Genomic DNA, 13,104 nt, shown 5'->3' with positions numbered 1-13,104 from the left:
AATCTTGTTTAGGTCAGGAATTAAAATCTCAAAAATCACAATTTACTATGTTAGTCTTTCAAACACACCCTGTATAGCTTAAAATTATAATGCACATATGCTAGATGAAATTGTATTCCCAAACCCGAAACACTCCCACCATATCAAGTTGGATGAAGGATTTTTGCTGAACCATGAAATGGTATCATATCAGCCTCTATTAGTGTATGTTACTTTAGTTAAATTAAAACTGAGACAAACTTGATACAATCTTGCTTTCAACTTGCACAAACTATAATGTTAGGAAGTATTTAAAGCATGAAAAAAGCAAGTCTCTCCTGACCTAGTATTTTCAAACAATAAAAAATTCAATCTTCTGATGAAGATATTCTCTTTTCATTGTTAATAATGAAATGCACGGTTATAAACAAATCATATTTGCCAAAAATATGTTGTATTTAATTCTGATTCCATATCACAGTATGGGTAAAATGTGTGCACCATTTCATATCTCAGCTTATGTACATGTAAAATGCAAACACCTTTCAGGGGCTTCACCTCTTCATGACGGACCATTAAATGTGTCCCTGGACCCGAAGCTCTTATGCGCTGGAGCTATTGTTCTACGCACTGCAACTTTTCTATATTAAATTCTCCTACTTTCTACAACAAATCGACACCCCTGGTTTAAACAAAGATAATACCATACAAAAATCATATTAATAAATCGAGATAAATATAAAATAAAACTTCATTCTCCCTAGCACTTGCAGTGCACTGAAAGGAAAACTATTTGAACTGACTGTGTTCAAGCTCAACCAACTTTATTGAAAAGGATATAAAAAGCTGGTTTAGGTGACAAAAATAATACCTGTTTTGGGTTGGGTTTTTTTTTTACTTTTAGCCAAAATCAGCCATTTTGGGACCAAAATTTATTGATTTTGACTGAAATTCAGAACATTTTCAAAATATGTTTGCAAAAAAATCATCAAATATTCATTTCAAGCTTTTGCCTTTTCGTGATATTTTAGGGTAATTTTAGCCTCCAGGGAAAAAATCAGAAAGACCACTTGAAAAGTCCACCCGTAAAACGGGGTTGTTTTTCATTACCTTACTTCAAAATACATTTTCAGAAATCTACCAACCAGTACTGAAATGTTTTTTGTAAACCGTGTCTTTTCTCAAAATAAATTCCTGAAATATTCAACATGAATTTTCAATGATCATAACAATATTGATATAAAAATTATTCAAATCCATCCCTGCATAATGGGATGAATCTTGGCCACCTCCATTTACCTGTTTGACATGTTCTGCCCAGGAATCCATAGGGACACACACAGCGACCACCACTCCCACATTGGCCTGCATTCTCACAGGCTGGCTCACATAAATCTACACCAAAATGTAGGGAAAATGGAATCAGTGGTAAATGGCAGAGGAGTAACAACCACACACAATAAGTCATATCAGTTCGGGGCACTCAGTAATTCAAGGACGCTCTGATTTCAAAGACAGGTCAGTGATTTCTCATACGGGGGTCTGTGATATTCGTTGGTGCGATTTAACTCTAAACTTGAGGATTAGATTCTTTTGGTAAAGGTCTCAATGTGAGGTACAAAACACAATAGGAAATATTAATTTAAAGCCAAAATGTGTGATTTGCTCCACAGCAACACCCTCAATGTTTCTTAAATATCTACTTTTTGCATGATTTTAATACCCAATGGTGTGCTAAATTACCATGTTAAAGATTAAGTCTGAAGTGCTTTAATTACAGTAAAATAATAATAACAGTTTTAATAATAAACCTGGAGATCTCTGGTCTTAAGTTCACCGATCGAGTGATGACTGACACATCTCGTGCATGTGTATCATTGAATCAGTGACATATACACTACTATGTGTATATAGCTATTCATATGTCATATTTATAAATAACAATCGGCGAGCTAATACACAAATTAACAATAATTATAAGCGCTGGAATGAAATAGCACTTTTCTTTGTTTTACCTCATTTGTGGGCTCAAAATTAAAAGGGGACATAATGTGATCAGTGAAATAAATAACATTTTGTGGGAAAAAAGAATCTGTATTCTTTATTGAAATTGCACCATTAATGCTTTAAGGTGGCCCCAACTACAAAGGTTTGTAAATACAATATAAAATAAATACAGAATATGTAAATAAAGTCAATAATGTGCAAATAACATATGACACAAACTATACAGAGCAGAAAAGGTGATACCCGGGAGGTGATAATACTCAATGGTGATTTCAAGCAGTTTGCTTTAAATTAAAGTGCACCCATATCTTAGAAATTGGGTGCTTGAAGTGTATCAATTAAATGTTGGGCTACATAGGAGCTCTTGCAGCAGCCAAACAGCCAGGCACTGACATTTTGGCAACACTGATGGTAATTGCTAGTGATTCTATATAGATGACTTACCCCCATAAGGTGACAATCTACTTTCCACTCCGCCAGGCACCATGCTCCTTCTTGGGCAGCCTGACTTAGACAACTCACCATTAGGACAAGAACACACATTAGGTTTCATACAAAACCCATCTCCACAGTCTCGATCACATACAGCTGTGACATGAAAATGAAAAACAAAAGTAGGCCTACAAAATTAAAAAACCATCTGCTTGCTCGATGATCGATTTAGGCTAGAAAGTTTCAAAACAATGATTCTACATCTGGTTGTAATTGTAATTTCATCCAAATGAGAGAAAAATTGACAAAAGGCCAATAGAGATATACACTTCTTGCTGTGAGACATTTCCAGCAAGACATTTCTCATGCTGAATACAGGGTATATAGAAAATAATATGTAAACAATAATCTGACAAAATATAACTTGTCCCTTATGGTATTCAACAATTGATTGAATAATGGAATTACAACTCCCATTCCCAGTTTATTTGAACTAAATGATTAGGGTTGCACTTATATTTCATCTGGCAAAACAAAACAATATTTTTTTAAATTCAAAAACATTATTTTTTTTATTATTCTGGAATTGGGAGTAATCATGCAAAATGTACATGATCAGGGCCGGATTTACCTTTTTGGGGGCCCTGGGCCAGGCCAAAATTTGGAGTCTCCAAACTAAACATGAGGAAGGCATATGCACTTTTAATACATATCCTATAAGATCGACAGTGGCAATGGAAGCATTAAAATTGAGAGGGAGGCGAGCATGCGGCGTACGAAGTGCGCAAAGAAATTTCAATTTCAATTTTAGCCCAAAACGAAGGTGACTTTTGCTATATAAAGGGCCAGTGCATGCAAACAGCAAATTTTTTGCGCAATGTTACCATATTTTGGTCCAAAACATGGTGTTTTCTGGCTTAAAAGGAAGATACATAGGACAATTTTGGGGAACCTTAAATTATGGGGCCCTGGACCTGGGCACATTTGGCCCAATGGTAAATCTGGCCCTGTTGTTCATGATGGAGACACCTTTCTTTGGCCTACTTCTTCATACTATGGGAGATGTGGGTACATAGTCTGGGATGAACCTACATATTAACATGGGCGATTACTCATTGTTCCCAAAGGCATCTCCCAGAAAGACTATTAAGGTAGCACTCTGGGTAAGCAAACTCTTTCACTAATATTCTCAAAGTAGTAATCTCCTGTCAAATGGTATAATATACAGGGCCAATCATGCACCACAAATATGGGATTTTACCCCAAATATGGTATCAATACAGTGAATCTTATTTTAATGTGAATACAGAATACTCATGTGATGTGTATTCTCCATAGCAAATATGCAGTTTGTACTCAATTTACTTTTGCAGTTATAACCACTTACGAGTATATTAATAATGACATTTTAGGGTAAAAATTAGGGAAATAATAAAGCATTTTCCAACCCTCAACAAATTCAGCTCATATTGAAAACTTTCACTTGGCCCAGCCCATGCTAAAAATAATTCAGCATATCAAACTCTACAACTGTGCTAAATTTTAGCATTTGCTCAAAAGTGCATGAAAATATCACCATATGAGAACTCAAGAACATAATTGTTAATTTGGGCCATCTAGGGACATTGTAACATGTTCACCCTATTAGGGGCGGTGCCGTGTAGTGCACCACACCCATTGGCTACAGGTCTGTCATGAGATTTCATCCTCAGGAAGACAATGTATTAATTACATCACAGGTGGATCGATACTTACGTACAATACATTTATGTAGTCTTGGTTGTAATATCCATCCTGGGCAGCATTCCCTCCTCAATCCGAAACGTCCCGAATTACACACATTGGGTCTGATATAATATAAACAACATTAATATGCGTGGGTAAAAGTTACGTATGACTCTGTAAAGCCAAATTAGGACAACTAGAGCTATATACCCGTATGCGTAAATGATTATTAAGCTCAATATGCCGGTATCTTACTATAACAAGGCGGTTCTCGAACCACGAGTCTCGCCTGCTTTCGCGATTGCCTGCTTTTACAATTACTTTTGTAGAAGTAAATGAACCTGCAACAACCCATGGCGATTTGCCTGTTCAATTTGAGCTTGATTGGACCAATATTGGAATTTGACCTTTGATCCCTAAATTTTGGTGGGTCTCGGCTGGGCACAATTACCTGGCTGATGGTGAAGGTACCCACCAAGTATCATGCCCATCTGACAATTTTTACTAATTTGACCTCAAATGACCCCTACTGACCCCAAAAATTGGGCTCTAAATGTTGACTGTATCAAGTTTCATGCCCATACAACAGTTTTAGTCATTTGACTTCAGATGACCTCTGAGTGACCTCAGATGACCTTGCAATGACTGTCCAAAAATTTGGCTCTAAATGATGACTGTACCCACCAAGTTTCATGCCCCTGTGACAGTGTTTAGAAATTTGACCACAGATGACCCATGGGTGACCTCAGATGTCCCTGAAATGACCTTCCAAAAATTTGACTTTAAATGTTGACTGTAACCACCAGGTGTCATGCCCATATAACAGTTGTAAGTAATTTGACCTCAGATGACACCTGGGTGACCTTGGATGACCCAAAATGACCTTCCAAAAATTTGGCTCTAAATGTTGACTGTACCCACCAAGTTTCATGCCCATACGACAGTTTTTAGTAATTTGACCTCAGATGACCCCGAAATGCCCTTCCAAAAATTAAACTCTAAATTTTTGACCCCCCCTCAACTTCGAGTGTGTGGGAGGGGCCACATGGGGGGTACTAGTGTGCATGAAGACTACATTGTATGATAGACCATTTTTGACATAAAAACCTGTTTTAGACATTTTTTTGAAAAAATGCTTCCTTCACCCTAAAAAGGTGGTTTTAAATGTTCAGTTTCCTATACTTTTGTACATGAGACATTCTTCTTCAGTCTTTTTTGGCCTAATAACTTGGCCTACACGACCAAATTGATATATGTAATGCGCAATATAACAAGTATCGTCGGATCCAGTAGCGGTCGCTATGGACAAGGAATTCAATTTTGCAGTGTTGGTGTCTTTGAAGCAGGTTTTTTTTCTTTGACCCCTATTTTGACCTGTAACCCCTCTGTGAGCTTATCCTTTGAGGGCGCTCATCTTAAAATAATGCCAGAAAGGGTATTTCCATCCACGGGACAAAGCGTCTTGACATCAAAAGTGTTCGAAACCGATTTCGACACTTTTGATGCCCAAACGATTTTCGGAAGAAAGCGCTTGACATCAAAAGTGTTCGGACACCGATTTCGCACACTTTTGATGCTCACACGATCTTCGGGGCCAAAGCGTCTTGACATCAAAAGTCTTCGGAAACCGATTTCTGACACTTTTGATGCCCAAACGATTTTCGGGAAGAAAGCGCCTCTTGACATCAAAAGTGTTCGACACCGATTTCGGACACTTTTGATGCCCAAACGATTTTCGGGAAGAAAGCGTCTTGACATCAAAAGTGTTCGACACCGATTTCGCACACTTTTGATGCCCAAACGATTTTCGGGGACAAAGCGTCTTGACATCAAAAGTGTTCGAAACCGATTTCGACACTTTTGATGTCCAAACGATTTTCGGGGACAAAGCGTCTTGACATCAAAAGTGTTCGAAACCGATTTCGACACTTTTGATGCCCAAACGATTTTCGGGAAGAAAGCGTCTTGACATCAAAAGTGTTCGGACACCGATTTCGCACACTTTTGATGCCCAAACGATTTTCGGGACAAAAAAAATTTCGGAAAAAAAATTCGAAACGAAAAATTTTGGAAAAAAAAAATTTCGAAAAACAAAATTTCGGAAAAACAAAATTTCGGAAAAAAAAACTTCGAAAAAAAAAATTTCGGGAAAAAAAAAATTTGAAAAAAAAATTTCGAAAAAAATTTCGGAAAAAAAAATTTCGGAAAAAAAAATTTCGAAAAAAAAAATGTCAAAAAAAATTTCGGAAAAAAATTCGAAAAATTCGAAAAAAAAAAAATTCGAAAAAATTTTTTCGAAACAAGAGAAAAACAAATTTCAATTTCCTAACGGACGGACTAACAGACGGAGAGACATGGTGACTTATAGAGCTGCTACCCGCAGCTAAAAACAATATTTCATTAAATTTTTGACCCCCCCCTCAACTTTGAGTGTGTGGAGGGGCCACATGCGGGGGGGTACTAGTGTGCATCCTCTGGTCATACTACCCCTACCACATTATGTTGACCGTACCCACCAAGTTTCGTGCCCATACGACAGTTTTAGTCATTTGACCTCAGATGACCCCTGGATGACCTTGGGTGACCTTGACGACTAACCAATACAAACTTGTTCTGTCTCGGGTGAAGATGCACCCACCCACCAAGTTTGGAGAACGTGCGACCCCTAGTCTCCGAGAAAATAGGTTTTTGCATTTCATGCATAAATTATGCAAATTACGTACTTAATTACCATATTTTGCGCTGAAAATCACATCGGGTTGAGATCCTCTGGTCATACTACCCCCTACCACATTATGTTGACCGTACCCACCAAGTTTCGTGCCCATACGACAGTTTTTAGTCATTTGACCTCAGATGACCCCTGGATGACCTTGGGTGACCTTGACGCACTAACCAATACAAACTTGTTCTGTCTCGGGTGAAGATGCACCCACCCACCAAGTTTGGAGAACGTATGACCCCTAGTCTCCGAGAAAATAGGTTTTTGCATTTTATGCATAAATTATGCAAATTAGGTACTTAATTAATTACCATATTTTGCGCTGAAAATCGCATCGGGTTGAGAATTCGGCCCTAATTTGGTAAAACGACCTAACTCGATATAGACTTTTATGCCTAATTAGGACTGTACTGGAAAAAGTTTTAAAGCCTTCATGCTATTTCTTTTTCCAAGTGTCCAGCTTATTATTGTGTTCCTAAAGTTCAATGTTTTCACAAAAGCAGGTCTAAATATTTTTCAGCAGAGCCTTAATTAGGTAAAACTTCTATCTTCGAGTTAGGTTGTTTTACCAAATTAGGGCCGCTGATCCTCTGGTCATACTACCCCCTACCACGTTTCATCATCATAGGGCTTAGGGATCTTACGAATCCCCCAGATACAGCTCCACAAGGCGGATTTCTTCAGATTTCCAACCATATTTGTAGAATCGTTCCGCATAAATTATGCAAATTAACAACTAAATGCGCATACTTTTCACCGAAAAACTAATCAGGTGATCAGCAGATGTGTATCATAGCTGCCACCAGGTTTCGTACTATGCACCCGACGGATCTTGAGATAGTCTGTCCACAAACTCCGCTATCAATTTGCGCTGATTTTCAGATAAATTATGCAAATTAGCTATGTTAATTTGCATATTTTTCACCGAAAACATACGGTTACGGAGCAAACTTGGATACCCTTCCTCCCACCAAGTAGCGTCGCCGTAGGTCTTACGGTTCCCCAGATACAGCTCCGGACGGACACACATACATCCACACACACACACCCCCACACACACCCCCACACACACGCACGGACAGACAGAAATAGTGATTACTAAGTCCCATCCTGAACAAAGTTCAGGCGAGACAAAAATGGTATAGGCCTAATGCTATAGGGACTTTTATTGAGACCGATTCCTCCAATTTATTGTACCAAGTTTAAGCCCAATCCAGCTGATAGGATACTGTTTCACCCCATATGACCTTTGACCGCAGATGACCTGTTGAATGACCTGTGACCTCAGATGACATTACTTAATTACCGGTAGTTAATTAAATTAATTAATTAATATATTTACTTGTTTTACTCTTTCTTTCTTCCTTCAAAACCCACAGTGGAAGACATTGGCTTAATATAGATTTTACCAAGTTGAAGTACATACATGTATCAGAATGCATCAGAGCTATTTATAGAACACAGGCAGCAAGTGCAATTGTTTATACCATGGTCACTGACTTGGGCACTGTGGATTTTTGAAAAGGACACTCCCCATATATTCCTTGATCTCCCATATGAATTACAGCCCAATCGGACCAAGTTTAAAATTTGACCTTTGACCTTCCACCTCCGATTTCGACCGAAGGTAGCTTACTACACTCCCCATATTTTTCTGCACCCCCTGTGCGAATTATAGCCCAATCGGACCAAGTTTAATAGGACGAATTTGGCGAGGCTCGGATCAAAACTGACGGAGCCTTTGGCACACACACACACCCCTACACGCACGCAACATTAGGCAAATTATAGTAAGATGTCATGGAAAAATAATTTAGATATTTACTTTGTCTTTTTGATCAGTTTTAAAGTGATGTAAATGCCTTCAAAATGTGACAATAAGGCCGTATAAAATTAATGTTTTGGTTCTCATCCCCTCCCTCCTCAATTTCTGGGATTTGTCAGATTTTGTTTTTACATTTTTCAAATTTTTTAGACTTTGGAATATTTTAGGAAAACTTTATACAAATAAGTAAGTTTATTTATGGATCACTTCCAAAATTTTTGTAGTAATTAATCTAGGGGGTTTATCCTAGCTTTGCTCCAAAGCCAACCTATTTTCCATCCAATTGAAAGAAAAAATGAAAAAACCATGCCATATGCCCTCTGACACTATAGTAAAGACCGGCGCGTCGGTCACTGGACTTTCATGGTTGGTGTGTGGAGTAGACCAATCTCAGGTAGACAGTGATCTATAAGTGGTCCTACTTTTACTTGTTGGTGACTTGTTTATAGTGAAGCTTGCCTTGGCAAGCTCTGTACAAATACATGTACTGCTGGGTGATGCATGGGAGTGGTATTAATTTTTTACAGAATGGATTGGCCTATATACATTTTCTTTTACTAATACTAGTCACTTGCTTGGGTTTATTTTACTTGGGGATCTCTGGATCTTCTAAGGTACTGCGAGGGCTCTGATCAAGAGCTAGTTTATCCCTCAGAATCCCATATTAAAAAAATCTCCCTCCCTCATCAATTCATGAAAATCCTCTTGACCAGAACCAAAACATAAATTGTCTGAGTGGGAAAAAGTTATGTGTGACCCTGTCAAGCCAATTTAGGACAATGTCATGGAAAAATAATAATAGGTATTCACAAAGAAGTGAAATGAGAGGAAAGAGATAGAGAAATCGTATCCATCTGCATCATGAAAGTGTGACGTGCAGCCATATGTATACAGTTGGTGATGATCCATAGCAAGTTCCCCCTGGCTGGCCTATAGAGTTGCACATGGGAAACTAATTCCGGGGGGGGGGTCACTCCCATTGTGGCCTGTACAACATCCGCGATAATGAAAACGGGTAAAAAGGGTAGCTTTTCATGGGTAGGCACGATACGCGCGTACCGCGTTTAGGGTGTCAAAATCGTGAAAAATGGGAAAAAAGGGTAGCCAAATTGCAATTGCTAATACGCGAAAATGAAATTTAGGGTATGAAATTTGATGCAAGGAATAAAATCCCTGTTTAGGGTATGGTTTTAGCCAAGGGTTAAATCCTTGTTTAGGTGCTTTTCAAAAGTTGATTATCGCGGATGGTGTACAGGCCACAATGGGAGTGACCCCCGGACTAATTCTGATAAACATAATTTAAGTACTATATAATATAATGTGATAATATTAAACATTACAATATCACCATACCCCTGAACAAATTTTAATCTTTCCCCAGAGTAGCCAGTGCAAATAATACGTTGAAAAAACCCCCAGTGCATCTGGCCGGATTTGAAGTATTTGTAATACTAGCATGACGCTCTATTCATCCATACCCCTCCTTCTTTATAAACGGAAGGATATTGTGACCCTACACTTCCATGTTTAAAGAACAACAATAACTGGTTCTTAAACATAAATGTTAAGTCTGAACCTACCATGTCCCTGCTCATATCAGTCATCACTTTAGCCTATAGGAACCATGGATAATGTGAAGGGGACTGCATGACCAATAGCTTTTTGTCTAGATCCAGAAATAAACTGAAATATTAAGATATTTCCGCAACAAAACAGTTTCACCTGATCCCTTTTACATGTTTTAGCTACTAGTTGACAGCAGTGGGCTACATCGTTTATATATAATATTTTCAATAGTTGTAGGCAATTTCTTTATAAAAAGCTGACACAGGCCCTTTAAATCCAGAACAACATTTATTTACTTTGTATGCCTTGGAATCAAATCTGAAGTTTATTGTCAACTTAAAAACAAGGAAAAATGTTTGAAATTGATACAGCTTGAACATTTGGCCACACAAACATTTACAACTAGGCCTATATATATATCTTCTTGATACACATCTCTGCTGAGTTCCCTTTAATTTGATGCTTGACATACACGTTTTGCTTTGCTTTCCTTTTCCGTTTTTTGTTTCAGAACAAGGTGGGAGGGTAAGCATCTGCCATTTATATAGAGCAACCCTGGGATTACATAGGCCTATGTGTACTACAAGTGCAACACTTCTTTTTATGACAAAGTTAAATAATTTAAGTACACTGCGCACAAAAAGTATCCATACACTTAAAACAAAAGCAATATCGCAAAGACCCTTAGAATCCTACATTACCAAATAAAGTAGTCAATAGATGGAGAAGTTTGTTCTGTGTATTTTGATACCTCATTCAGCACGGTGCGACTTTAGTTGCCAACTTAAACCAATTTGAATGAAAAAAGTGACAAAAGTTTATATAGACTTTTCACTCAAAATACGCTTTCATTATGACCACAGCGCATACCGTATTTCGTCAAATAAATGCCCCCGGGGGCGTTACATTTTCCCAAGGGTGGGGCGTTTATTCAAGGTCAATTTTAGAATGATAAAAAACGCTAAAATGACGAAATATGAACTAGAAACACTGACTTCTGGCTCACTTCCGGGTTTCCAATCCAGATTTTCGCCAATTATTGACGCTTATTATCGACCATGTGGGGAACTTGGTAAGCTTCCTACACAAGATGGCATGGAAATATCGGCATTTTTGAAACAACTTGGTTGAAAAAGTGGTGGGGCGTTTATTTGTGGGGGCGACTATTTGACAAAATACGGTAAGTGTTGATCTGTCACACTACATTGAGCTGTTACTAAAGCCAATAGAGCTGCATGAAGGAGGAAATATCCCAAATTTGTCAGTTTTGAAATGCTCTACTTTAATTTCCCAATCTAATTGATAACTTCATGGAATAAAGTCACATTGTACAGAATGAGGTATAAAATTACCCATCTAATTGATTATTTGGTAATTTAGGTTCATTTTCTAAAAGATATTGCTTTTGTTTAAGTGTACAGATACTTTTTGTGTGCAGTATAGCTCAATATTTTTGTGCAAACATGGAAGAAGTAGAACACCTCTACTCCCTTTTCAGCAATTTTGGTACATTGATGGGCGGCTTTTAAGTTAAGACCAATTGGGTGCATTTGGACAAAAGTGCCCCAGGAGTACCCAGTTTGTGCAAATTTTGGTGCTTTTGGTGAAAAATTGGTATACTGATGGGTGCAATAAGCAACAAAATGCTACCTAAAGCTCTGTAGCATTGTCCATGCTGAATGAAGACCCCTCTGATTTTAGAGGCAAAATAGGGGCTATGACATTATTATATATTAGCTCTGTAGCATTTTCCATGCTGAACGAAGACCCCTCTGATTTTAGAGGCAAAATGGGGGCTATGACATTATTATGTGCCCAAGGGTAAGGGTGAAATATCTAAATGATGTGCCAATCTTGTACTCTATGCCGTCAATGCTCTTACTCTATATAACTGTTGTAAGTGTAGCAAGCATACATTGCATACTTACTAACCAGAGTGCCCCCCCCCCCCCCGACAAAAAAATGAAAGAAAAAGCGCCCCTCTGACAAACTTTATGAAAGAGAAAATCAGGCGGGCAAAGGAAAAGAAAAAGGGCAAGGTGCGCCTTTTCTAGCAAAATTTGTGGCCAGAATAGTGTAAAATACCTTTTTTTTTTTGCGCTACGCGCGCACATCATCCCAATAAGGCCCTTTTCAGGGAGCTCAAGACATACAGTGTATTGTATGATGCAACTGCAATTTTTTTCGTCTGTGCCCCAAAAATTTTATTTTGCCCCCCCTGACCAAGAAAGCTGGCTACACCCCTGTTTCTCACGGTGCATTTGGGGCCTCCAAATTTTGGCCTGGCCCAGGGCCCCCATAAAAGTAAATCCAGCCCTGGCTATGGTGCGGTAACCACTCTAGTTATTTATATTAATAGCTGCAAAAACTGTTGTGCCAGAAATGACTTGACACCCCCACTTTTGACCTGCCAAAAAGTTTTTGTTGTCCCAACCTTAAATATGACACTCCTCCTAGGCCACATAACCAGGCACATAATCATTGCCCTTACCAATGCACCCAGAGAAATACATACCGCCTTCACATATAGCCTATATGTTTCATAAAAGACGCATCAGTGACTTACCCCGATATCCGTTGCTGATGAGAAAGTTGTATTTGAACCACTACCAGCAAACTCCCAAGAATCCAATATAGACTACTCCAAGAACACTCCATGATCTGATGTTGCTGCTGCTAATACTGATGAAAATGTGCTGCTATTTCCCAAGTAATATGCCTATACTCATGCACATATAGGTCATCTAAATTGTTACATCCAGTGATCGGAGATCAGCAATATGCCTACACAGGTTTTGTGAGAATGAGAAAAACAAATAATTTCCTCAAAAGACGAGAGTATATCTCA

The 13,104-nt window shown here is 38.3% G+C and overlaps 1 protein-coding gene across 1 annotated transcript in view; it reads right to left on the bottom strand.

Moving 5' to 3' along the window:
• The window catches only part of LOC140167015 (uncharacterized), a 99,227-nt gene that overhangs the window by 83,248 nt on the left and 2,875 nt on the right, over window positions 1–13,104 (bottom strand). The window contains exons 2-5 of the mRNA XM_072190493.1: window positions 12,823–13,040; window positions 4,174–4,265; window positions 2,431–2,574; window positions 1,279–1,374 (exon numbers count right to left, since the gene is read on the bottom strand). Of these exons, the coding sequence (XP_072046594.1) occupies window positions 1,279–1,374; window positions 2,431–2,574; window positions 4,174–4,265; window positions 12,823–12,914 (424 nt within the window). The 5' untranslated portion in view covers window positions 12,915–13,040. The remainder of the gene's footprint in view (window positions 1–1,278; window positions 1,375–2,430; window positions 2,575–4,173; window positions 4,266–12,822; window positions 13,041–13,104) is intronic.

Source organism: Amphiura filiformis, chromosome 12 (genome assembly GCF_039555335.1).
Source record: "Amphiura filiformis chromosome 12, Afil_fr2py, whole genome shotgun sequence".
In the NCBI taxonomy this organism is placed as follows: domain Eukaryota; kingdom Metazoa; phylum Echinodermata; class Ophiuroidea; order Amphilepidida; family Amphiuridae; genus Amphiura; species Amphiura filiformis.
The sequence above is the reverse complement of the archived record's forward strand: the minus strand, read 5'-3'. Positions and strand labels throughout refer to the sequence as shown.